Source organism: Pituophis catenifer, unplaced genomic scaffold (genome assembly GCF_029215685.1).
Source record: "Pituophis catenifer annectens isolate HBS135680 unplaced genomic scaffold, rPitCat1.0.hap2 SCAF_8, whole genome shotgun sequence".
NCBI lineage: Eukaryota > Metazoa > Chordata > Lepidosauria > Squamata > Colubridae > Pituophis > Pituophis catenifer.
The window spans coordinates 80,529,292-80,553,861 of record NW_027256888.1 but is presented as its reverse complement, the minus strand read 5'-3'; the positions used below and the strand labels follow the sequence as shown (position 1 = coordinate 80,553,861).

The 24,570-nt window shown below is 44.2% G+C and overlaps 2 protein-coding genes across 2 annotated transcripts; one reads left to right on the top strand and one right to left on the bottom strand.

Annotated features, from left to right (window-relative positions):
- Window positions 1-4,921: 4,921 nt before the first annotated feature.
- On the top strand, window positions 4,922-9,532 carry MRPS26 (mitochondrial ribosomal protein S26). Its single transcript, XM_070948922.1, has 4 exons — window positions 4,922-5,259; window positions 6,388-6,534; window positions 7,970-8,093; window positions 8,929-9,532. The coding sequence occupies exons 1-4, from the start codon at window positions 5,042-5,044 to the stop codon at window positions 9,058-9,060; spliced, it is 621 nt and encodes a 206-aa protein (XP_070805023.1). The 5' UTR covers window positions 4,922-5,041; the 3' UTR covers window positions 9,061-9,532.
- A 670-nt stretch (window positions 9,533-10,202) lies between these two features.
- LOC139320618 (progonadoliberin-2) lies at window positions 10,203-14,169 on the bottom strand. The gene is made up of 3 exons (XM_070949013.1): window positions 13,936-14,169; window positions 12,783-12,866; window positions 10,203-10,292 (listed from the first exon to the last, which is right to left on the bottom strand). Exons 1-3 carry the CDS (start codon window positions 14,167-14,169, stop codon window positions 10,254-10,256), a joined length of 357 nt encoding a protein of 118 aa, XP_070805114.1. The 3' UTR covers window positions 10,203-10,253.
- Between the last annotated feature and the right edge of the window lie 10,401 nt (window positions 14,170-24,570).

Genomic DNA, 24,570 nt, shown 5'->3' with positions numbered 1-24,570 from the left:
TTTATTTTATTATTTAAATTTTTATACCGCCCTTCTCCCGAGGGACTCAGGGCGGTGCACAGCCACAATAAACATATATCCATAAAATTTTAAAACAGTTTAAAACATATTAAACAATTTGGCCCTTATATTAAAAAACTAAAAAACTAAACACCCATTAAAATTCGTTATTTAAGCTAGCCCATGAATGAATGAATGAATGGATGGATGAACGAATGAATGAATGAATGAATGAATGAATGAATGAATGAATGAATGAATTTATAGATGTATATTTAAGGGCCAGTGGTGGGTTTCAATTTTTTTTACTACCGGTTCTGTGGGTGTGGCTTGGTGGGTGTGGCAGGGGAAGGATACTGTAAAATCTCCATTCCCTCCCCACTCCAGGGGAAGGATACTGCAAAATCCCATTCCCACCCCACTCTGGGTCCAGCCAGAGGTGGTATTTACTGGTTCTCCGAACTACTCAAAATTTCCACTACCGGTTCTCCAGAATTGGTCAGAACCTGCTGAAACCCACCTCTGTTAAGGGCCAATTAGGCTGGTAAGGAGTGAGAAAATGAAATGTATTTTTTTTTACTGGCTGGGTTTGCTCCAAACAACCCAAGCAAATCAGAAACGTGTTAAAAATTCAGATCAAGCAATGAAAAAATAGTAAAATTTTAATCTTTCACACGTAGCCATCGTTGGATGTCGTCGAGGGTTCTTTAACGAATATTTCAAAAGCTAAATTGGAAGTTGCTTATTTGATCGCAAGAAGAAAGTATTCCATACCTTAAGCTTGCAAGAGCTACCTTTTGAATACGGGTAGTCCTTGATTAATGACCACTATGAAATTTCCCTTGCTAAGGGAAGCAGTTGCTAAGTGAATTGTGCTTCATTTTACCTTTTTCTGTCACAGAGGTTAAGAAAACCATTGAAACTGTTAAGTGAACCGTGCAGTTGTTAAGCAAATCTGGCTCCTTCCATTCACTCAGCTTGTCGGGAGCCAGCGGGGAATGTTAGAAATGTTGATCACATGACCCCAGGACTGGAGAGTGCAACTGTCATAAACACATGGGGATTATGGGAAAGGCAAGCAAGGGATTGTGGGAATAACTCAAAAGCAGGCATGGGATTGTGGGAGATGTAATCCAACGTCATATCTGATAGCTATCATCTAGCCCAGGGGTCTGCAACCTTAAACACTCAAAGAGCCATTTGGACCCCCAGAAAAAAAAACACCGGGAGCCACAAAATCTTTCCCATGCCTGACTATTTCTTGAGCAGCCACAAAACTAGCATATGTAGTTGAATTAAACGTTCTGTTTTCTTCTGAAACTTTTCTTTTCTTGGATAGCTCAACAGACAGAGCACTGTAATTTAACACCAGCTGTCTGCAATTAAAGTAAGATCGAATCTCGCCAAGGCTCAAGGTTGACTCAGCCTTCCATCCTTTCTAAGGTAGGTAAATTGAGGACCCAGTTTGTGGGGGCAATAAGCTGATTTTGTATAAATATACAAAAGTATGAAGGCTATTGCTTAACGCACTGTAAGCCGCCCTGAGTCTCCGGAGAAGGGTGGCATATAAATCAAATTAAAAAAAAAAAATTATCCATGGTTGGCCTACTGGGGGTTAAAAAGCTCAATAAATCACATACCGGCGGGTGTTGCACATTGGCAGTTGTGACATATTTTGAGTGATAGGGAGCCGCAGCAGAAGGGTGAAAGAGCCACATGCGGCTCCAGAGTCACAGGTTGCTGACCCCTGATCTAGCTGAAGGATCGGATAAAGACAAGATAGGTGCCTCCTCCATAGGACAAGCAAAAAGGGGCTCATCTGGTGCCGTATCTATAGCTACATAAGGCTTAATATGGCCACTTTCTAGGTTGGGGCATTGGAAATAAAAGAATCACACAGGCTGGTATAGGAAGAAAAATCCAGATCCGGTTTCAAGCCGGGAGAAAAGCGCTAGAAATAAAACGGGGGCTGATTGGAAAGAAGGATTCCGTTCATTGATGAACGGAACCAACAGCATATAGTTCTGGGGCAGCTGACCAATTGGTTGAATGATGGATGGATCTTTATAGGTTTCCACGGTTTTATGCAAAGCTCATGATTTTCTCAGCGCTCTGAAATAACGGACCTCAGAAAGGGGAAAAACAAATACATTTTCTGGCATATAACCCAGAGTTTGTTAAGAGTCATCTCCCATTAGGTTGCTGAGAACACACATTTTAAGTTACAAGCAAGGCTAAACTGGGCAATTAGCCTGAAGGCTTTAATCTCCTCAATTGGCACATTAGGTTACAACAGAGCTTCAGCTCAGCAAGGAATATCGTAAATTGAGTTAGTTACACTCTGTACATGCTCTAATCCTTTCACTGTGATGCTGCTGCTGCTGCTGGAGATCGTGCCATTTCTGAAAATGCTGTTGGAAATGAATTCAGCCAACAAGCATGGGTCGATGAAAACAAAGAGACTTTATTAAAAGAAAATAATAGAAACAATTTTGCAAAATAGGGTGGTATCCCAGCAGATCTCAACAAGGAGTTTTAGCCAGGAAGTCACACCTAAAGTTTCAAAAGCATTACATTTTATAGTTCCCTATCCCGATGCCCCCTCCCCATGCCCCTCCTACATCGCATCCAGGGACCGATCACGGCTAATCCGAAGTGCCTTTTAGAGAGAATATCATCTCTTTCTCTAATTACAAGTTCATCAACACCTCCCTATAATTACCCATAAAATATTTTGCGAACATGGCTTTTCCTTATCTCTATTGCCTTGGCATTAAAGAATGGGCCTCTTTCTAATGGGCCTCAAACAAAAGAATATCTATTCTAATACAACATTGTTACCTATTGGTATGCTTTTAGCTGTGTTCTCCAACTATCTTAAAGCAGAATAACATCTAACAAATTTAACAGAGTAGCAGAGTTGGAAGGGACACCTGCAGGTCATCCAGTCCAACCCCCTTGCCTGAGCAAAATCGAATCTTCATTTATATGCATTTCTAACCTATATACCTACATACTATTATATTTTTGATTTTTCTCATATCCTACCATGCCTATAGGGGGTTCTGCAATGGAGTGAGCTTTTGTCTTTTTAGCGTGTCTTTGGCTGTTCCAAAGTTGGTGGGTTAATCCTATTACGTCCTTAAAGGGTCATGTCTTGTTCTTAGAATTTGGGTGGAGAAATTTTAATCCCTTCGCTGGAGGAGAAGGTGTTTTGTTTGTGAATAGGCCAGTGGTGAAATGTAAAATTTGTTACTACTGGTTCTGTGGGCGTGGCTTGGTGGTGGCGGGTAATGTGACTGGGTAGGCATGGCCAACTTTTTTTTTTTTTTTTTACTTTTAAAAACATTTTTTCTACAACCTTAAAAGCCTCTGATGATCACGCAGCTCAGCTGGGATCGTCAGAGGCTTTTAAAAGTATTTTTTTTCCCTACAATCTCTTCGGCCAAAGAGGTTGTAGAAAAAATGCTTTTAAAAGTTTTTTTAAAAAGTCTCTGATGATCATGTGGCTCAGCTGGGCATGGGGGGGGGGGACAGGGATTTTTTGCTACCGGTTCTCCGAACCATCCGCCTCCATCACTACCGGATCGGGCAATCTGGTCCGAACCGGGAGCATTTCACCTCTGGAATAGGTTTTCTGCCTCTTAAGAATCTGTTTCTCCATTTTTCCTTTGTGGGAAATATAATATTCTGTCTCTTTTAATAGTCCCCCAAATATTTCATTTTCTGGGGGTGGGGAGTGGGGAGAGAGCTTCCCACGCTGGGCTGCAGAACATCCCGGAGAAGATCAGTGAACCAACGTGAGAATGCGAGCCTCAGGAACAATCACAGGCGTATACAGATAGTCCTCGACTTATAGCAGTTCGTTTAGTTGTTGTGGATTTAATAAGACAAACACAACTTTTGGGTTAATCAGAGACAGATTTTATATATTGCGCAATAGGTTCAAGGCTCTGTACATGAAGCGTTGAACAAAGACAGGAATTAGGTACAATGGTTTTATAACCTTCTAGACAAAGGATTCTTTGAAGTCAGCAGTTCATATGGTCCTATACATTTATCAATTTTTAGTTGACATTTCCTAATTACAGAGTTTCTTTGCAAAACAGTCATAATTCTTTTTTGTAGATTACTGAAGCATATCTTTTATCTTTTGTTGAAACAACAAAGTGGACATCTCTGTCACTTTAACCTCAAGGTGTAAATCACGTAGACTGTTCTTATCTGTGACAACTGAGAGGCCTTGAAGTAAGCATCCTTGCAAAGAAATATCCCTCCCTGTGTTCTGAATATCTTACAATATTAAGAACAAAGAGGGGCCCTTCAGTGACTATCTAACTGGATCCGTGTTTTTATTTATTTTATTTTATTTTATTTGTTACCTGTCCCACCATATAGTGACCATTCGAAGTTACAGCGGCAGTGGAAAAAGTCACTTATGACTGTTTTTCACACTTGCGACTGTTGCAGCATCCCCATGGTCACGTGATCAAAATTTGGCAAACTGGCTCATATTTATGATGGTTGCAGTGGGGGAGGGGGAAGGGGGTCACGTGATTGATCCCCTTGTGCGACCTTCTGACAAGCAAAGTCAATGGGGAAGACAGATTCGCTTAATGACTGAGTCACTAATTTAACAACTACAGTGATTCGCTTAACAGCGGTGGCACCAAATGTCCTAAAGTGGGATAATATTGACTGAACGTCTCGCTTAGCAACAGAAACGTAGGGCTCCATTGTGGTCGTATGTCGAGGACTAGGTGTATTGGACAGAATTCCTAGAAGGACACTCCACTCCCAAACACGTTCACGCTGCTTCCGGGAATGAGATGACGTTTTTCCGCCGCTCGGCCAGAAGCTCCCCGCTTGTCCCATCATCCCTGGCGTAACTTCCGGTCTGCGGACTCGAAAAAGGAGAGCGGACGGTATTTCTGTTCGTTCTTCCTCTTGCGGTCGGCGGGACTGCATTTCCCGGCGTCCCTGGCGCCACTTCCGGATCCGGTTCGTTTTCCGGTCGTCCTGTGCCCGCGCTTCCCGTCCGATGCTGGCGGCGGGGCTGAGGGGCCTTCCCGGCCGGGCCGCCCTGCTGGGCCGCGGCGTCCCGAGCCTGGTCCCCTCGCGAGGCCGCAAGACCCGCTTCGACCCTCCGGCCAAGTCCAAGGCGGACCGGATCAAGGTGCCGCCGCCCGTCGACCCGGCCGAGCTGCTGGTCATCCTCGACCGCTACGAGCAGTACCGGCGGGTGGTGAGCGCCCTCAGGTGAGGCCCTCCGGGACTGCTGAGCCCATCATCCCCAGCAGGGAAGGTCCTTGGGAGGGCAGGAAAGGGTCTTGCGGGCCTGTGAGGGTCTCCGGCCTGCTGACGAAGAACCGCTCTCTCTCTCATTTCTCTATGATCTCTCTCTAGGTCTGTCTGGCTATCATCTTATCTATCTCTATGGTCTATCTATGTCTATTCTTTCTTTTCCTTCCTTCCTTCCTTCCTCTCTCTCTCTCTCTCCTTCCTTCCTTCCTTTTTTCCTTCCTTTCTTCCTCTCTCCCTCCCTGCCTCCTTCCTTCCTTCCTTTTTTCCTTCCTTCCTTTCTTCCTCTCTCTCTCCTTCCTTCCTTCCTTCCTTTTTTCCTTCCTTCCTTCTTTTTTCCTTCCTTTCTTCCTCTCTCCCTCCCTGCCTCCTTCCTTCCTTTTTTCCTTCCTTCCTTCCTTTTTTTCCTTCCTTTCTTCCTCTCTCCCTCCCTGCCTCCTTCCTTCCTTCCTTTTTTTCCTTCCTTCCTTTCTTCCTCTCTCTCTCTCCTTCCTTCCTTTTTTTCCTTCCTTCCTTTCTTCCTCTCTCTCTCTCTCTCTCTCTCTCTCTCTCCTTCCTATCAAAATAATTACATTTTGGCAACGTTCCTGCCGGCCACCCCTCTGCAGCCAGACCTCTCCTGGCAGGAGAACAAAGAAAGTGAGAAAGAAAGAATGCGGACATGCATAGTTAGCTTACTGATAAGAAACTTGGCAAGCTACGGAAAGTCTTAAAGTCCAAAAATATGAGCTCATCTGGTAAATACAAAAACTCAGTGACATCCCAGACTCCTAGAAAGACTCTGGAGCCTGGGGAGAGCGAAAAACGGGCCTTCCCCACCCCCCTGGAGGCCCTCCGGAGGCCAGAAACAACCTGTTTCCTGACTTCTGGTGGGCCCGGAAGGCCCGAAAATCAGCTGGCCGGTGCACGATTGCATGCTGGAGCTGAGCTAGAGCAATGCTCGCATGCCCACTGATATGGCTCTGTGTGCCACCTGTGGCACGCGTGCCATAGGTTCGCTGTCCCGGGCTTAGGGGGTGCCAAAAGACACTCTTGTAGCAGGGGGAATGAAATCTTTTTAACATTCTGTCCTGGGCTCCCTGCTAGATTTGAGATGAAAGAAGAAGTACAATTTAAAAGCTACGATCTCAAGTACGGGGAAACGGCGAAGCTGAGGAAGAAAGCTGAGGACGACGAACATCAACGTCTCATGGCCTTGAACGATGCAGAAAATAAGCGTTTACTCGAGCGCAGGTAAAAATCAGTGTGCGCCTGCCTCATTCCACACATTAGACAGCATCAAGATCAGGAGAAGTGAGACTATTTAACTATATTGCACTGGTTGATACCATGCTTGGATTAATGCGTTTTAATTCTGGTTGCCATGCTACAGAAATAATGTTGAGGCTCTAGAAAGAGTGCAGAGAAGAGCAGGAAAGAGGATTAGGGGACTGAAGGATAAAACATAGGAAGAACGGTTGCAGGAACTAGGTGTGTCTAATTTAATGCAAAGAAGGACTAGGGGAGACATGATAGCAGTCTTCCAATATCTCAGGGGCTGCCCCAAAGAAGAGGGAGTCAAGCTATTCTCCAAAGCACCTGAGGGCAGGACAAGAAGCAACAGGTGGAAACTTATCAAGGAGAGAAGCAACCTGGAATTAAGGAGAAATTTCCTAACAGTGAGGAATGTCTACGGAGATTCTCAGTGCTTTTTTCCCCACAGGCAATTGAATGTTCTGGTTTGTCTTTGAAGACGTTTCGCTTCTCATCTGAGAAGCTTCTTCAGCTCCGACATAGTGGGGAACAGAAGGATTGGTACTCCTTGCAGACAGCTGGTCATTTGCATCCTTTTAGAGGGTCATTGAGGCTACTTGGAGGTTTAGCAGTGCCCTCAAGGTCACCTGAATAGTGCAAATGGGTGTGGAGCCTTCTCGGAACTGCCGAAAGGACCGTGTTGTAGGCTGGAGATAAATCATGTATGGCATAAAATAGAACAAATCCATCAGGACTAGGTTGAGGAGTCCATCTGTATTTAAAAAGGCACAGGCCACTCTCTTGAAGACAGCAGGAGGCCAGTCCACCCGCCAATCTGCTGCTCGTGCTGAATCAGGAGGCAATAATGTGTTGAAGCTGACCTGGCTGTTTGCTATTTGCTACAAGGACTCAAGAGTTTGCAGCAGCAATCACATCCAGAAAGCACACACAAGTAACTTGATTCAGCAAGATTCAATAACTTCTCTTTCTATATAATATAACACATGAAGTAAATATACAATACCAAAAGCAGGTTTTCCAAAACAAAACACAAGCAGAGGAGAGGAGTTTCAGTTTCAGTTTTGAGCAGCAGACTAGTTTAGACTAGTTCAGCACAGACTCAGAGCTGCAGACCTAAGCCACGCTCAGGCTCCTTGCTGTCTCCTTCCTTGTTGCTCACACAGCAAATACTGTTTCCGTTTCCAAACAGCCCTCAACTCTGTCACACACTGACAGGACGGTAGCCAGATGAATACCGACGGATGCTGGTAGGCAGAGGCAGAATTTTTTTTTTCTTATTTTCCTCCCCAAAAACTTAAGGTGCGTCTTATACTCTGGAACGTCTTATACTCCGAAAAATACGGTATATCTGTATTTGTCACATTTTGAACAGTAGGTCGTCTCTTTCTTCCCTATTCTCTATTCCCCACACTAGGTTGGAGCGTCTCCGGAAGGAGGAATTACTGGAGAAGTCCCGCAAGCTAGAAAGTGACCAACACAGGGAAGTTTTTCAGGAGGAATTTCTCAAGAAGAAAGAGGAGGAGGTGCTTCAGTTACAGGTAAAGCAGCCCCAAAGCTCCAATCACTCACCTTCACCGGAACGTTGTACATTCTCTCTATTGTATATCTAATCTGTCAAGGCTTTTTCAAACCACACACAACTCACGGTGATTTCATGGTCGCACTTGTGTAGCTTTCTTGTGGCTTTTCCTTGCCGAGTTCCCACGTGCGTTCTTTCCAGTGGTGGGTTGCTACCGGTTCGTCCCGGTTCGGGCAAACCGGTAGCGGCGGGAGGCTCCGCCCAGACATCATCAAATACAATCTGCGCATGGGCAGAAGTGATGCGCGAGCGACCAAAACGGTAGCCAAGGTAAATGAAAACCGACCACTGGTTCTCTTTTCCCTCTGCTTCCCGGTCTAACCTATAATTGAAGGATTCTCCTTTACCGGTAATTGTGGGATTTCCCAGTGGTCTCCTATCCCCATGCAAAACAGTTCCAAAACCCTGTGTAGCTTTTTCAAGATCCACCAGAGGTGGCCTGCTGCGTTCAGTTGGGTTGATCACACAATAATGGAGAGATTTCGGGGGGGGAGCACTGCAGCATGACTTAATCTGAGTTTGTTAACCGCCGTTTTGCAAACGATGGTTTCAGATTAGAAAGAGGGTTAGAAGATTGCTTTTACAAATTTGTGTATTGGGTTTGTATTTTTTTTTTTATTTATTTTTTGGTAAGCCGCCCAGGAATTGAAGAAGAGCTGCAATTCTGTAACTAAATCGATTTTATGAGGCTCTCTCGTAATTTCTCGTGACGCCGAGCCTCAAGCACAATCTTTTTAACGCTACAATCCGGTGTCGCTCAGCTTCGATCTCATTCTTGCCTTCCTCCTTTCCAGGAAGAATCCCAGAATTTCATCACTCTCGAAAACTTGGATCAGCGGATCGAGGAGTGCCTGAACAAGACCCAGAATTACAATTTTGCCATCAATAAAGACGGGAGAATAGTTAAGAGGACGGCCGTATCGTAAGCCACCTCTCACACAAGGAAAGGAGCCGCCTTCCATCCAGATCCGAGGTTTGCGGTGAGCGCATCGAGGGATCCGCGTATGGCTCCACCCCATCAGTATCACTGCCCTCAAAGCGGGGAGCGGCGGATAATTCATGCTTTCCAAACTGTTTCCAAGGCTGGTTTGACGACCGCTCTGGCTCTTTGTTCAGGACGAAATCCATCTTCTTCAGAGATTTGGGGTGCGTGTATGTGTCTTATTTTGGCATCTCATCCTCAGTTGTTCCTGCGTTTTTAGATTTCAATTTTTGAAAAAAGTGATCCTGTCTCTGCAGGTGTGCAAAACCGATTTGCTCCTTCCTTTTTCACAGGTTGGTTTCTTCAGAAAAAGGAAAAGGTGCTTAGGGAAGTCTTTTTCTTTGAAAAATAATTTGATCTATTCTTTAGGTTCTCTGGATTGCTCTGTAATTAAATACAATATTTTATTTTCTGGCTCCGAGCTGTTTATTTGTCTTTTTTTTCCCCCACCAGCACAGACTGAGTTCTTGGATGGTTAATTCCTAGCTTGTGCCCAGTGGTGAAATGTAAAATTTGTTACTATCGATTCTGTGGGCGTGGCTTGGTGTGTGTGTGTGTGGGGGGGTAATATAACTGGGCGTGGCCAACTTTTTTTTTTTAACTTTTTAAACTATTTTTTCTACAACCTCTTCGGCCTGTTTGTATGTAGGGAATCTAATCGAATGGTGTGGTGGCTTAGAGGTGTCGCTCTCGCCTCACAATCAGGAGGCTGTGAGTTCGATCCTAGGTAGAGGCAGATATTTCTCTCTCTGGGCACACTGAGTATATATCTGCTGAACAAAACTCTGCATTGGTGACAGGAAGGGCATCCGGCCAGTAAACAACTCAGCTCCATTCGGTTGCCCAGACTCCACCTCGCAAGGGATTATGCGGTCGTTAAAAGAAGACGATGATGTAGGGAATGTAATGTCGGCTTCGTGGTTCAGAAGTTCTCAAATTCACAAAGGATGAATTCCGTCAACAAGATGTCGGAGGGAGAAAAATCTCATGTTGAGGAGTGAATCATTTCCAAAAGCACACAAACCATTATTTGTTTGTTTATTTATATTTCATTTATATATATATATTTCATGTTTCTAGGCTGCCCGTCTTCCTCAAGAAAGGGGTTCTTTTTTTCTTTTCCTTTCTTTTTTTCCTTCATTTCTTTTTCTGAAATTGTCCAGTCAGGATGCCAGCCTGATAAAATTGAAAATACGGTCTCGTCATCAACAGAACTTATTGTATTGTTGCAGTTTTAACTTTAAAAGAAGCATAAAAACTGGTTTGGAAACAAAATATAAAAGCAAATCACAGTAACGTGGACTGAATAATGTAAATTATACACCTGTCTTGAGGATCTCCTTTGGATTAATTAGAATAGCCTCAGGAAGAATCCAAAGTCACAATATAAAAATGACATCACCTGAACTGGAATATTCATATACAAACAGCCCTTGACTTCCGACGATTCTTTTAGTAACCAAACTTACAACGGCACTGAAAAAAGTGACTTAGAAATATTTTTCACACTTAACAACCATTGCAAAATTCAGGTGCGTGGCAACCAACACAGATTTATTTATTTATTTATTTATTTATTTATTTATTTATTTTATTTATTTTATTTATTTATTTATTTATTTTGTATACCGCCCTTCTCCCAGAAGGGACTCAGGGCGGTGAACAGCCAAAATTAAAAAAACATACAAATACAAAAGTTGAAGATAATTAAAAAGAATTAAATCACTAGCTTCCCAATTTAAAACCCCTTACCCATAAAATTAACCAAAATTTTAAGCCAGCCTGGCTTGCTGAAATAAGAAAGTCTTCAGCGCCTGGCGGAAAGTATGGAGGTCCGGGATCAGTCATATCCCTGGGAGTAGCTCGTTCCAGAGGGCGGGTGCCCCCACAGAGAAAGCTCGCCCCCTGGGGGCCGCCAGCCGACATTGCCTGACCGACGGCACCCCGAGGAGGCCCTCTCTGTGGGAGCGTATTGGCCGGTGGGAGGTTATCGGTAGCAGCAGGCGGTCTCGCAAATACCCTGGCCCTAAGCCATGGAGCGCTTTAAAGATGAGAACCAACACCTTAAAGCGCACCCGGAAGACCACCGGGAGCCAATGCAGCTCGCGCAGGAGAGGTGTTACGTGGGAGCCCCACGTCGCTCCCATAATCACCCGCGCAGCCGCATTCTGCACCAGCTGGAGCCTCCGGGTGCTCCTCAGGGGGAGCCCCATGTAGAGAGCGTTGCAGTAGTCCAGGCGTGACGTGACCAAGGCATGAGTGACCATGCACAAGGAGTCCCGATCCAGAAAGGGGCGCAACTGGCGTATCAGGCGAACCTGATAAAAAGCCCCCCTGGCCACGGCCGTCATATGCTCTTCTAAAGACAGCCATGTGTCCAGGAGGACGCCCAAGTTGCGAGCCTCCTCTGTGGGGGTCAGTGACTCGCCCCCAATAGCCAGCGATGGCACCAGCTGGCTATACCGGGACGCCGGCATCCACATGACGGTTGCAAGCTGACAAGCAAAATTCATGGGGAAGCCACATTCCTAACTTAACAGCAACAGCAATTCATTTAACAACATGGCAGGAAAGGTAGTAAAACGGGGCAAAACGTACTTAAGAAATGTCTCGCTTAACAACAGACATGTTGGGCTCAATTGTGATCGTAAGTTGAGGACTCCCTGTGCTACTCCTTATATCACCTACTCTTCACATTCTTCTCTTTATCAGCCTGTATTCCGTAATCTGGTTATCATGCCTCGGTTTACTCTATTTAGGAAGATCAGAGTTGCTCTTGGTTTACTCTGCAGAAATCTTGAATTGTCTCTAAACGTCACCACAATTATATTTCTATTTGTGATTCCTTTTTTGGAATATTGTTTAGCCTTCGTGCTTTGCTCCTTGGACAACCTATTTCCTCAAACAATGTAAGGACTCAAAAGAAGGTGTTACTCAATCTCATTGAAGCTCATCCTACAAGTTATCTTAAAGGTAAAGGTAAAGGTACCCCTCGCATATACGTGCTAGTCGTCGTTCCCGACTCTAGGGGGCGGTGCTCATCTCCGTTTCAAAGCCGAAGAGCCAGCGCTGTCCGAAGACGTCTCCGTGGTCATGTGGCCGGCATGACTCAACGCCAAAGGCGCATGGAACGTGGTTACCTTCCCACCAAAGGGGGTCCCTATTTTGTCTACTTGCATTTTTTACCTGCTTTCGAACTGCTAGGTTGGCAGAAGCTGGGACAAGTCACGGGAGCTCACCCCATTACGCGGCACTAGGGACTCGAACCGCTGAACTGCCAACTTTTCGATCGACAACCCCAGCGTCTTAAGCCACTGAGCCACCGCGTCCCACATACAACTCCTCTTACTTCTCCCCAACAAGGTGCCGAGAAGCTTTCCTACACTGGATCTTTTCATCAAGTGGCATGAACTTCTCCAGAAGAAGAATTCAATGTTTTTGTCCCAAAGCTGCTTTTCCAATTTACTTGGGTTTTTTTTTTTTTTTTCCTTCTTGGAAAACATTTCGCTTCTCATCCAAGAAGCTTCTTCAGAACTTGGATGAGAAGCAAAACGTTTTCCAAGGGGAAATGGAAAGTCCAGCTGCCTTTTGGAAAAGCACTTTTGGTTCAATCATCCATGACCTGGATGATTGAGGATCTCCATAGACAAAATCTCAACTGCTTACCAGTAAGTGCTTCATCACTTTATCGCTTGGGACTTCTGGATATGGGCAGCCTCCTCCATCACAAAGTTTGCCCTCTTCAGAGTCCTGGAAATGAGACGAGGAAAGAGAAAATTGCAGATTGACGGAGTTGGAAGAGATCTTGTGGGTCATCTAGTCCAACCCCACCCTTCACCCAAGCAGGAGACCCTACGCCATTTCTGACAGATGGCAGTCCAGTCTCTTCTTGGAAAGCCTCCAGGGATGAAGCTCCCACAACTTCTGAAGGCAACTTCTGTTCCATCGGTGGATTGTTCTCACTGTCAGAAAATTTCTCCTTATTTCCAGGTTGAATCTCTCCTTGATCTGTTTCCATTCTTTATTCCTTGTCTGGCCTTCAGGTGTCAGCTTGACCCCCTCCTCTCTGTGGCAGCCCCCCAAATATTGGAAGATGCTATCATGTCTCCCCTGGTCCTTCTCTTCACTAGGCTAGCCATGCCCAGTTCCTGCAACCGTTCTTAGAATAGAATAGAATAACAGAGTTGGAAGGGACCTTGGAGGTCTTCTAGTCCACCCCCCTGCTTAGGCAGGAAACCCTACACCACTTCAGACAAATGATTATCCAACATCTTCTTAAAAACCTCCAGTGTTGGAGAATTCACAACTTCTGGAGGCAACTTGTTTCACTGATTAATTGTTCTCACTGTCAAGAAATTCCTCCTTAGTTCTAAGTTGCTTCTCTCCTTGATTAGTTTCCTCCCATTGCTTCTTGTCCTGCCCTCAGGTGCTTTGGAAATAGCTTGACTTCCTCTTCTTTGGGGCAGCCCCTGAGATATTGGAAGACTGCTATCATGTCTCCCCTGGTCCTTCTTTTCATCAAACTAGACATACCCAGTTCCTGCAACCGTTCTTTATATGTTTTAGCCTCCAGTCCCTTAATCATCTTTGTTGCTCTTCTCTGCACTCTTTCTAGAGTGTCCACATCTTTTTTTAATAGTGTGGTGACCAAAATTAAATAGAATAGAATAGATTTTAGGCCTGTCTTCCCTGAGCTGGCAGCCACCCAAAGTATTGATCCATCCTCTTTGACTAGCTGGCTCCCTGGGGCGAAGATCATCAGTTTAATGCATCTGGAATGAGCAATATGGACAGGGGATCTAGGCTAGCGTTGATGTACCTCAAGGTTTCCAGGGAACGCAACGTCTCGCTTCCCTCCAGGATACCAGCCGTGGGACCAGTGCTGAGTTCTTGTCAGTTGCACGCCGATAGAAAAAACGATGCAGAGGAAGACCAAGAGGGATCTTTCGTACACCATGATGTGGTCTTCAACCCCGCTATCTCTGCGGAATCTGGAAGGACGGGAGAAGAATGGAAATGTGGAAATATTTCTTGGCCGGGTTACCGTAAGCATTCAAGTCTCAACCCAGTCCTGTTAAGACAACCACAATGATGGAGATAACGGCCAAGTTTTTCTTCTGTCTCTCAAGATCATCTCAAGATGTTGTGCTCCCCACAGCGGCATTCTTTGAGATGCAATTTTAAGGGTAGGCATGGCAATGTCTTCTACCCAACGGCCACCAAATTCTAGCATTTATTTCGGGTTCTTCCGGTGTTCAAAACACTTTGGGAAAAAAATTAATTTTGATTTATATTTCTAATGCCTGTTTCTTGGGTTAGCTGGTAGATGTTCATAGTTTTAAATCTGTTTTCAAGCTATGTTTTAAATCTATGTTTGGGGTTTAAAACTATGATTTAAACCCCAAACATAGTTGTGTGGTTTGAGGTTGAAAATGGACATGCTCAAATAAAGACTACCAAGAAGAAGTATTTTGCTCACATAAATCTATGTCATGAGATTAGAGTTTTTAAATTTTACAGCAACTATGGCAGATTGGAGGCCATAAAAGCCCTCCCGCTTTATTTATTTATTTATTTATTGGTTCGATTTATATGCCGCCCTTCTCCGGAGACTCAGGGCGTCTTACAATGCGTTAAGCAATAGCCTTCATACTTTTGTATATACCTGCTTAGTAGGGCTTTTGCCCCCCCCCCCAAGAGGTGTTCTATTTTATACAAAGTCAGCTTATTGCCCCCACAATCCGGGTCCTCATTTTACCGACCTCGAAAGGATGGAAGGCTGAGTCAACCTTGAGCCTGGTGAGATTTGAACTCGCAGTAATTGCAGGCAGCTGGCAGCTAAATGCTACTTTAACAGCAGTTTAGTCCACTGCGCCACCAAGCACACAAATTCCTTGTGTGTCCAATCACACTTGGCCAATAAAGAATTCTACAGTTTTAGATGATGACTATTGTATATTTTTAGTGTTTTACTAGATTGTTATACGCTACTCAGAGTCCATAAGATAGGCAGCCATATACATTTGATAAATGAAAATAAAACGTAAAAAATAAAATAAAATCTAAACATTGGTTACCACTAACAATTCCGAAAGAGCCTTGGTGGCACAGCGGACTAAAGTGCTGTTAAGTAGCACTTAACAGCTGCCAGCTTAGCTGCCAGCTGCCTGCAATTACGGCGAGTTCAAATCTCACCAGGCTCAAGGTTGACTCAGCCTTCCATCCTTTCGAGGTCGGTAAAATGAGGACCCAGATTGTGGGGGCAATAAGCGGACTTTGTATAAAAAAGAACACCTCTTGGGGGGGGGCCGAAAGCCCTACTAAGCAGGTATATAAAAGTATGAAGGCTATTGCTTAATGCATTGTAAGCCGCCCTGAGTCTCCGGAGAAGGACGGCATATAAATCGAACTAATAAATAAATAAATAAATAAATTTGTCTTGGAATTTATTTATTTACATAACTATTTACACAATTATTACTAAACAGCATTAAAATCCATAAAAATATAACTAAAACAAGCAAGCAAAAAAACAACCAGAGGGGCATATTTATAAGGGATCCACCTCAGTAGGTATTGTCCTTGGTGCTCTCTGAGCTTGGCTGCTTTCTTGCAAACGTTTCATTACCCAACTAGGGAACATCATCAGTGCTAGAAGGAAGGGAGGTTTATATACAATAAATATATAAAATAGTTTATTGTTGAAGTCCTTGGAGGTTTCTTTGTGTCCTCAGAGTCACAAAGTGAGTGGTGCAAATGGTTTTTGTAGTCTGCCATTTTTCCTCTGGAAATCCATTCCAAATTTGGGATGAGCACCCTTGGAATGGTGTGGGAGTAGGAATGGATTTCCAGAGGAAAAAAATTGCAGACTACAGGAACCATTTGCACCACTCAGGTGACCCTGAGGACACAGATAAGCCTCCAGGGGGCCTCAATGACTCTCTAAAAGGATGCAAATGACCAGCTGTCTGCAAGGAATATCAATCCTTCCATTCCCCACCATCCTATCAGAGCTGAAGAAGCTTCTTGGAGGAGAAGCGAAATGTCTTCAAAGAAAAACCAAGGAAGTCCCATTGTCTCCTGAAAAAAAGCACCTTTAATGCTGCTTTCTGGTTGTTTTCTTGCACCAGCATTTATAAGTTTGGGTGATGAAACTTCTGCAAGAAAACAACTAAGCTCAGAGAGCACCAAGGACCCCATAGTCCTCCTCCTCCTCTTCCTCCAATCCCTTGTAGCATTGATGACGTTACCTAGTTGGGTCATGATATGTCTACAAGAAAACAACCAAGCTCAGAGCACCAAGGAGCCCTCATTTCAACCCTGAGCTACAAATATTCTCCCTTATTGGTAGTAATCTATACTGCTGGCTCCACAACCCTCTTTCTTTCTTTCTTTCTTTCTTTCTTTCTTTCTTTCTTTCTTTCTTTCTTTCTTTCTTTCTTTCTTTCTTTCTTTCTTTCTTTCTTTCCTTCCTCTCTCCCTCCCTCTTTCTTTCTTCTCTTTCTTCTTTTTCTTCCTTCCTTTCTTTTTTTTTTTATTGCAAAAGTTTTACAATTACATTTTCACCCCTTTCCCCCCCCACCTCCCCCCCCAAACTCCCCAACCTCCCCAACCTCCCTAACCCTCCCCTCCCCCCAGACTTCCCTATAATATACTCATACTCATAAAGAACCCTTAATATAACACTTATATGTAAACTTGAACCCCTCCCTCCCCTGTATAATTTTTCTCTTTACCTCATTACATTAAAATATTTCTAATACATTATTTTCAAATAAAAGCTATTTGATACTTTCTAGTTTGATATTTGTTCTGAACATATTCTATCCACCTTTTCCATTCCCATTCATAAGTCTCTTGTGAGCAATCTTTTAAATATGCTGAAATCTTCGCCATCTCTGCAAAACTGGCCATCTTCAAAGTCCATTCCTCAATAGTGGGCATAACTTCATTCTTCCAATATTTGCCTATCAACAATCTTGCTGCTGTTATCATATACAATATCAATTTTGTTTCACTCAATGTAAAACCCTTAACTATACCCAATAAAAACAGTTGTGGAGAAAATTGAATTTTTTTCTTCAAAACATTCTGCATGACCCACCAAATTTTTATCCAAAAAGCCTTAACTTTCCTACAGGTCCACCAAACATGATAATACGTAGCATCCAAACATTCACATCTCCAACATTTTGGCTGAACATTAGGGTACATACATGACAACTTTTTGGGATCTAAATGCCATCTATAAAACATTTTATAAAAATTTTCCCTCAGGTTCTGCGATTCTTCCTTCCTTTCTTTTCCTTCCTTTCTTCTGCTCTCTCCCTTCCTCCCTGTCTTTTTCTTTCTTTCTTCTTTCTTCTTTCTTCTTTCTTCTTTCTTTCTTTTTCTTCCTCCTTTCTTTCTCTTCCTTCCTTCTCTTCTTCCTTCCTTTCTCCTTCTCCTTCCTTCCTTCTTCCTTCTTTCTTCCTTTCTTCCTCCCTCCCTCTCCTCCCTCTTCTTTCTTCCTTTCTTCCTCTTCTTCCTTCCTTCCTTCTTCCTTTCTTCCTCCCTCCCTCCCTCCCTCTCTCCTCCCTCCCTCCCTTCCTTCCTTCCTTCCTTCCTTCCTTCCTTCCTTCCTTCCTTCCTTCCTTCCTTCTCTTTTACAGCATCTGTTTTTGTTTTTCTTTTGTTTTTATTGGATTTATATACCGCCCTACTCCCGAAGGACTCAGGGCGGTGAACAGCCACAGAATAAAACACATAAATACAAAAATTTAAAACAGAATAAAAACAAATTAAATAATTTGGCTGAGACAAATTTAAAATACCCAATAATTTAAAAACAAATTAAAATTTACATTTAAAAGGGGGAAAGATTTAGGCCAGGCCAGCTTGATGAAATAAGAAAGTTTACTGCTCACTAGTTGTTTCTAGAGCCTAGCTGCCCCTAAGAAGGAACTCTCTTTTTTTTTCCTTCAAAAAAACCGTTTGCCACACGCTTTGATTGTTTTCCTAGAGCTGGGCACCAGAGAGGAAACTTTAAACAACGCAAAGCAAAGAACGACTCCCGAAATTGAGCAAAGAATGATAAAAGAAAACAGGCACATTACTGCCTGCAACCCAATCCTGGTTTAACAGCAGATGTCAAATACCTTGCTTGTTTCAATCATCCATGACCCAATTTGGCAAGGCTACTGCACTGGCTGTCCATTTCACCTGTGCAACCAGGTTCGGCAGCCACCCACGGCTCACTGATTGGGGTGTGCAAAAAAAGGGGAAAAAAAGCATCGTAATACAACCCAAGGAACTTTGCATCTTTGCCATCTGACATTGCCTGCAATTGCAATAAATATATCTGCCCATCTGAACATGCAGTTTCGTATCCCTCCCTTAAATTGCTCAGAAGACGCAAACTTGTTAAGAGAAGCTTAGCAAAAAAAAAAAACAAAATCTGCTCACCTCCGATGGATTCTTAAGTCCTCCTCCTTCGTCCCGGAGATCTGACCGATGCTCACACCCTCCGCTGTGGATACTTATAGTCCCTTCCCGTGTGCCGGGCAAGTCATTGGTCACCCAATTTGACGTTAGCTGCATCTTAAAACTCCGTGGAAGATCTTTTGAGTCTCTAGGATGCTTTGCTGAGGTTGTGCAATGCCGGGACTTTTTCGGCAGTCTGTCTTTTGACTTCTCTGGATCTTGCAAAGACTTAATGAAAAAGCCTTATAAAATATTTAGCATCAGTTGGTCTCAGCCGGCATGTGGCCTAGATTAAGCTTTGCAAGCTAAGCAAGGGGAAAATTTGGATGGGACAATAGCAAATAGCTCTTAGACTTATATACCGCTTCACGGTGCTTTCCAGACCTCTCTAAGCGGTTTACAGAGTCAGCCTCTTGCCCTTCCAACAATCTGGGTCCTCATTTTACCCACCTCGGAAGGATGGAAGGCTGAGTCAAACCTTGAGGCAGTGAGGATCGAACTGCTGGCAGGCAGCAGACTTAAGCTGCAATGCTCCACTCTAACCACTGTGCCACCATGGCTCTTGTTAGGGAATTCTACCATATAGGTAGTCCTCGACTTACAACACTTCGTTTAGTGACCGTTCAAAGTTACAATGGCACTGGAAAAAGTTGACTTACTGTCGTTTTTCATACCTCACGACCGTTCTGGCATTCCCAGATCAAAATTAGGACACTTGGCAATTGATTCAGGCTTACGACGGTTGCAGTGTCCCGCGATCATGTGATTCCCCTTTTGCAACCTTCTGTCAAGCAAAGTCAGTGGGGAACCCAGATTCACTTAACAACCATGTGACTAACGTAACAACGGCAGTGATTCACTTAACAACTGGGGGAAGATAGGTTGTAAAATGAGGCAGAATTCACTTAACCAATGTCTCACTTAGCAACAGAAATTCTAGATAAGACAGAGATAGATGATAAATAGATGAAGATGGAGATGTTAGATTAGATACATAGATAGATAAGATAGATAGATAGATAGATAGATAGATAGATAGATAGATAGATAATAGGTAGATAGATAGATGAATGATATAGATACATAGATACATAGAGAGAAAGAGAGATATAGATAGATAGATAGATAGATAGATAGATAGATAGATAGATAGATAAATAATAGGTAGATAGATGAATGATATAGATACATAGATACATAGAGAGAGAGAGAGAGAAAGAAAGAAAGAGAGATATAGATAGATAGATAGATAGATAGAGAGATAGAGAGATAGAGAGATAGATGATAGAGAGATAGAGAGATTATGGATATGGATATGGATACAGGGATGGATGGATGGATGGATGGATGGATGGATGGATGGATGGATGGATGGATGGAAAGACAGATACTGGTAGATGATAGAGAGATATCGATAGAAAGATATAATGATAGATAGATAGAGTTAATGAGAGAGAGAGAGAGAGAGATGATAATGATAGAAACAGACAGACAGACAGATAGATATAGACAGAGAAATATAGATAGCCAAATGAGACAGACAGATTGATAGATGATAGATAGATAGATAGATAGATAGATAGATAGATAGATAGATATAATACAGTATATGTGGGTATATACATAATTTTGTATTTATTTGTCATGTTTATGTTGTGTATATTGGAGGTAGTGACCCTTTGAGAGCTGTATGTAATGAAATTTCATTTTAATGTATGCCAATTAATGTACATTTCAAAGTGACAATAAAGTTTTCTTTTCTTTTCTTCTCTTTTCTTTTTCTTTTTCTTTTTTTCTTTTCCTTTCCTTTCCTTTCCTTTCCATTCCATTCCATTCCATTCCATTCCATTCCATTCTAGATAGCTAGATGATAGATAGGTAGGTAGATAGGATGATAGATAAAGGGAATAGAGAGAATAGATAGATAAATAGATAGATAGATAGATAGATGATAGATAGATAGATAGATAGATAGATAGATAGATAGATAGATAGAGTAACTTGCAACATTTCTTCTGAAAACACAGAGATTGGGTGTTCTTTTAAGATTCCAGCTGTTTTTAAAATACATATACAAATGCATTCGGGCTCAGCAAGTGGGCATGCCACATAAGGCTGTTTTAGTTAAGATTCAAGCTCTAGTAATCATCATCCAGGAAAGCTAAAATGTTAATCTAATAGAGGTCGGGGCAACTGATTCTCTTTCAACGCTGTGATTCTAACTCCCTTCAGCTGCAGCCAACCTCCAAGTTGGACAGCATCTGGAACCCAGCAACATCTGGATTGTCTGTCGTTAGTGCTAGAAAAGCCCCTGGAAGAGAAGGAACTTTGGTGAACTGAAATTCACACATCAGCCTCAGAACTGCTTGTATCTTTGTTCAGTCCGACGCCACAAAATCTCTTTACAAACACGAACAGAGCCATTAGTTGACCATTGGAAAGTGCGGACGGAGATCTCCCAAGAATCCAAAGTGATCAGGTGTATTTCTGAAGCTAGTTTCGGGTAACAGCCAGAGGTGGGATTCATATAATTGAACCTACCGGTTCTCCCAGCACCAAAAATGTGAGCGTGGTGGTGGAGTACAAATTTTTTTACTACCAGTTCTGTGGGCGTGGTCTGGTGTGGCTTGGTGGGCGTGGCTTGGTGGGCATGGCAGGGGAAGGATACTGCAAAATCCCCATTTCTCCCCACTCCTGGGGGAAGGATATTGCAAAATCCCCATTCTCACCCCACTCCAGGTGAACGATACTGCAAAATCCCCATTCCCTCCCACTCCTGGGGGAAGGATACTGCAAAATCCCCATTCCCTTCTCACTCCAGTGGAAGGATACTACAAAATCCCCTGTCAGTACTTCAAGCTGCATTTACTCTAGTGCTGACATAAGAAGGAGGAGTGGAGGTGTCTGGAAAGGGACGTTTGACTTTTCACCTACTTATTTTCCCTGGAGATAATATCCCCTAGGAGATGGGATGGGAGGGGGGAAATTCCTTTGAGCTGGAGCAGTAGATTAGCAGTAGAGTGACTTGGAAGATGGCCAATGAGTGCAGGGGAGTGGGGAACGGAAAGGGAGGGTTTTGGGTCTGGAAGTCAGTGTTGGCTGCGATGAAGTCGGAGTTAGAATGTCGTGCTTAATAAATGGGAGTTTTTCTTCAAAGACTTTGTTTGAAATGCAATTTATTTGAGACGAGCTCGAAACCTGACATCCCCATTCTCTCCCCACTCCTGGGCGAAGGATATTGCAAAATCTCCATTCCCACTCCACTCTGGGGTGAGCCAGAGGTGGTATTTGCCGATTCTCCGAACTGCTCAAAATTTCCGCTACCGGTTCTCCAGAACCTGCCAGAACCTTCTGGATTTCACCCCTGTGTGAGTGTTTTGCTTGTGCGTATGCTTTCCGCGCATGCGCCCAGCCTCAAAAACGTGCCTAAATAGAACAGCATAGAGCCGGAGCAGGTCCCCTATGATTTCTACTACCGGCTCTCCCAAACCGGTGCGAACCGGCTGAATACCACCTCTGGTAACAGCAACAGATTTGAACTTCTTCCTGTTTTAATGACGATCAAAAGAGAGGGGGAAAAATAAAGTTTACAAAAACAGGAAGCATCATCTACTAGTCACCCTTTGCCTCCCTCCGCATGGAAACCTTGCAAATCTAATTTTAAGCAAGGCCACGGACTAATTTTATCCCGTCCAGTTTCTTCTGAAATTGTGTACTTAAAAAAAAAAAAGAAAGAAAGAAAAAAGCAAACACAGCTTAACCCAAACAAACGGTGTGTCGGGAGGTCGGATGCCAAGAAGCGCGTCATTTCTCCTGCCTCACGGTCCACGGTCTCATCAGCCCATCAGCCGAGGACTGGATGGAGAGGATAAACAAACATCAGCCAGGCGGACAAGGAGCCGTTTCATCTTGCAAAGGGAGCCGTAGCGGGCTAGAGCTAATTTAAGAAACATGTTTTGTGAAATCTGTCGCTGAAGTTTTTGTCGCACACACACGCGCACACAAAAATACACAACATTGGAGCTGGGATGGCCTTGATGGCGCTGATGGATGACCTCTGGTGGGAACGGGGTAGGGCTGAGCATCCATCCTTGGTCTTCTTGACCTCTCAGGGGGGGTCTTCAGAAGTATTGGATGGGTTGAAGCATCCATCCTTGGTCTTCTTGTCTTATCAGGGGTCTTCGGGAGAATGGGACAGAGTGGCACATCCATCCTTGATCTTCTTGACCTCCCAGGGGTCTTCGGGAGAATGGGACAGGGTGGCACATCCATCCTTGGAGGTCTTTGGGGTCTTTGGAAGCATTGGATGGGGTGGAGCATCCATCCTTGGTCTTCTTGTCTTATCAGGGGTCTTCGGGAACATTGGAGGGGGTGAGAGATCCATCATTGGTCTTCTTGACCTCCCAGGGGTCTTCAGGAGAATGGGACAGGGTGGCACATCCATCTTTGATCTTCTTGACCTCCCAGAGGTCTTCAGGGGCATGGGACAGGGTGGCACATCCATCCTTGGAGGTCTTTGGGGTCTTTGGAAGCATTGGATGGGGTGGAGCATCCATCCTTGGTCTTCTTGTCCTATCAGGGGTCTTCAGGAGCATAGGAGGGGTGAGAGATCCATCCTTAGTCTTCTTGACCTCCCATGGGTCTTCAGGAGAATGGGACAGGGTGGTGCATCCATCCTTGGAGGTCTTTAGGAGCATCGGATGAGGTGGAGCATCCATCCTTGGTCTTCTTGACCTCCCATGGGTCTTCAGGAGCATGGGACAGGGTGGCGCACCCATACTTGGGGGTCTTTGGGATCTTTGGGAGCATCAGATGGGGTGGTGCATCCATCCTTGGTCTTCTTGTCCTCTCAGGGGTCTTCGGGAGCATCAGATGGGGTGGAGCATCCATCCTTGGTCTTCATGACCTCCCAGGGGTCTTCAGGAGCATGGGACAGGGTGGTGCATCCATCCTTGGAGGTCTTTGGGAGCATCGGATGGGATGGTGCATCCATCCTTGGAGGTCTTTGGGAGCATCGGATGGGGTGGAGCATCCATCCTTGGTCTTCTTGACCTCTCAGAGATCTTCAGGAGCATCGGATGTGGCATCCTTCTGGACCAGTTTGGGGAGTTGTGGGTGGGTGGCAGTATTCTGTAGGTTCTCCATCTTCTGGGGTGGGTTCCAGTCGGGGGTTGATAGGGAAGAGAGGCCCAGGCCAAAGCCTCCACTTTGTGGGGTGCCTCATGGCTCAGTTCTCTTTCCCCTCCTATTTAACACCTTGGTCACCTCCTGTCTTGATTACTGCCATGTGGTCTACATGGGGCTACCCTTGAAGACTGTCTGGAGGGTTCAGTCAGTTCACTTAGTGAGCATTCGAAGTTACACCGGCACTGAAAAAGTGACGTTATGACCTTTTTTCACACTTACGACCGTGGAGGCATTCCTGTGGTCACACGATCGAAATTCAGGCGCATGGCAATTGACTCGTATTTATGACTTGGTTGCAGCGGTCATAAATATGCAACCTGCTGCACAAGCAAAGTCAAGGGGGAAGCCTGATTCACTTAGCAACCATATTACTAAAACTGCGGGGATTCACTTAACAACTGTGGCAAGGAAAGTCATAAAATGGAGCAAAACTCCAGCAGAAACATTGGGCTGGATTGTGGTACTAAGCCAGGTCTTACCTGTAATGGGCGTCTCTAGGTTTATCCATCTCACACCTCTGTGGTGTGAGCTGCGCTAGCTTCCAGTTTCTTTTTGAGTGACGTTCAAGGTGCTAGTCCTCACCTTTAAAGCCCTGTATGGCACAGAGCCAGGTAATCTGCAGGACTGTCTTTCCCCTAAGGACACCCACCTGTCCTACTAGATCAGATAGGATGGGCACAATCCTGATTCCTTCTAAATATTGCCATCAGTTAGGAGTTAGGAAGTGTGGCAGCTCCTGTCCTATGGAACTCTTTGCCTCATGAAGTTTGGCAGGCCTCCCATCGTTTTAGCCTTCTGTTAAGAG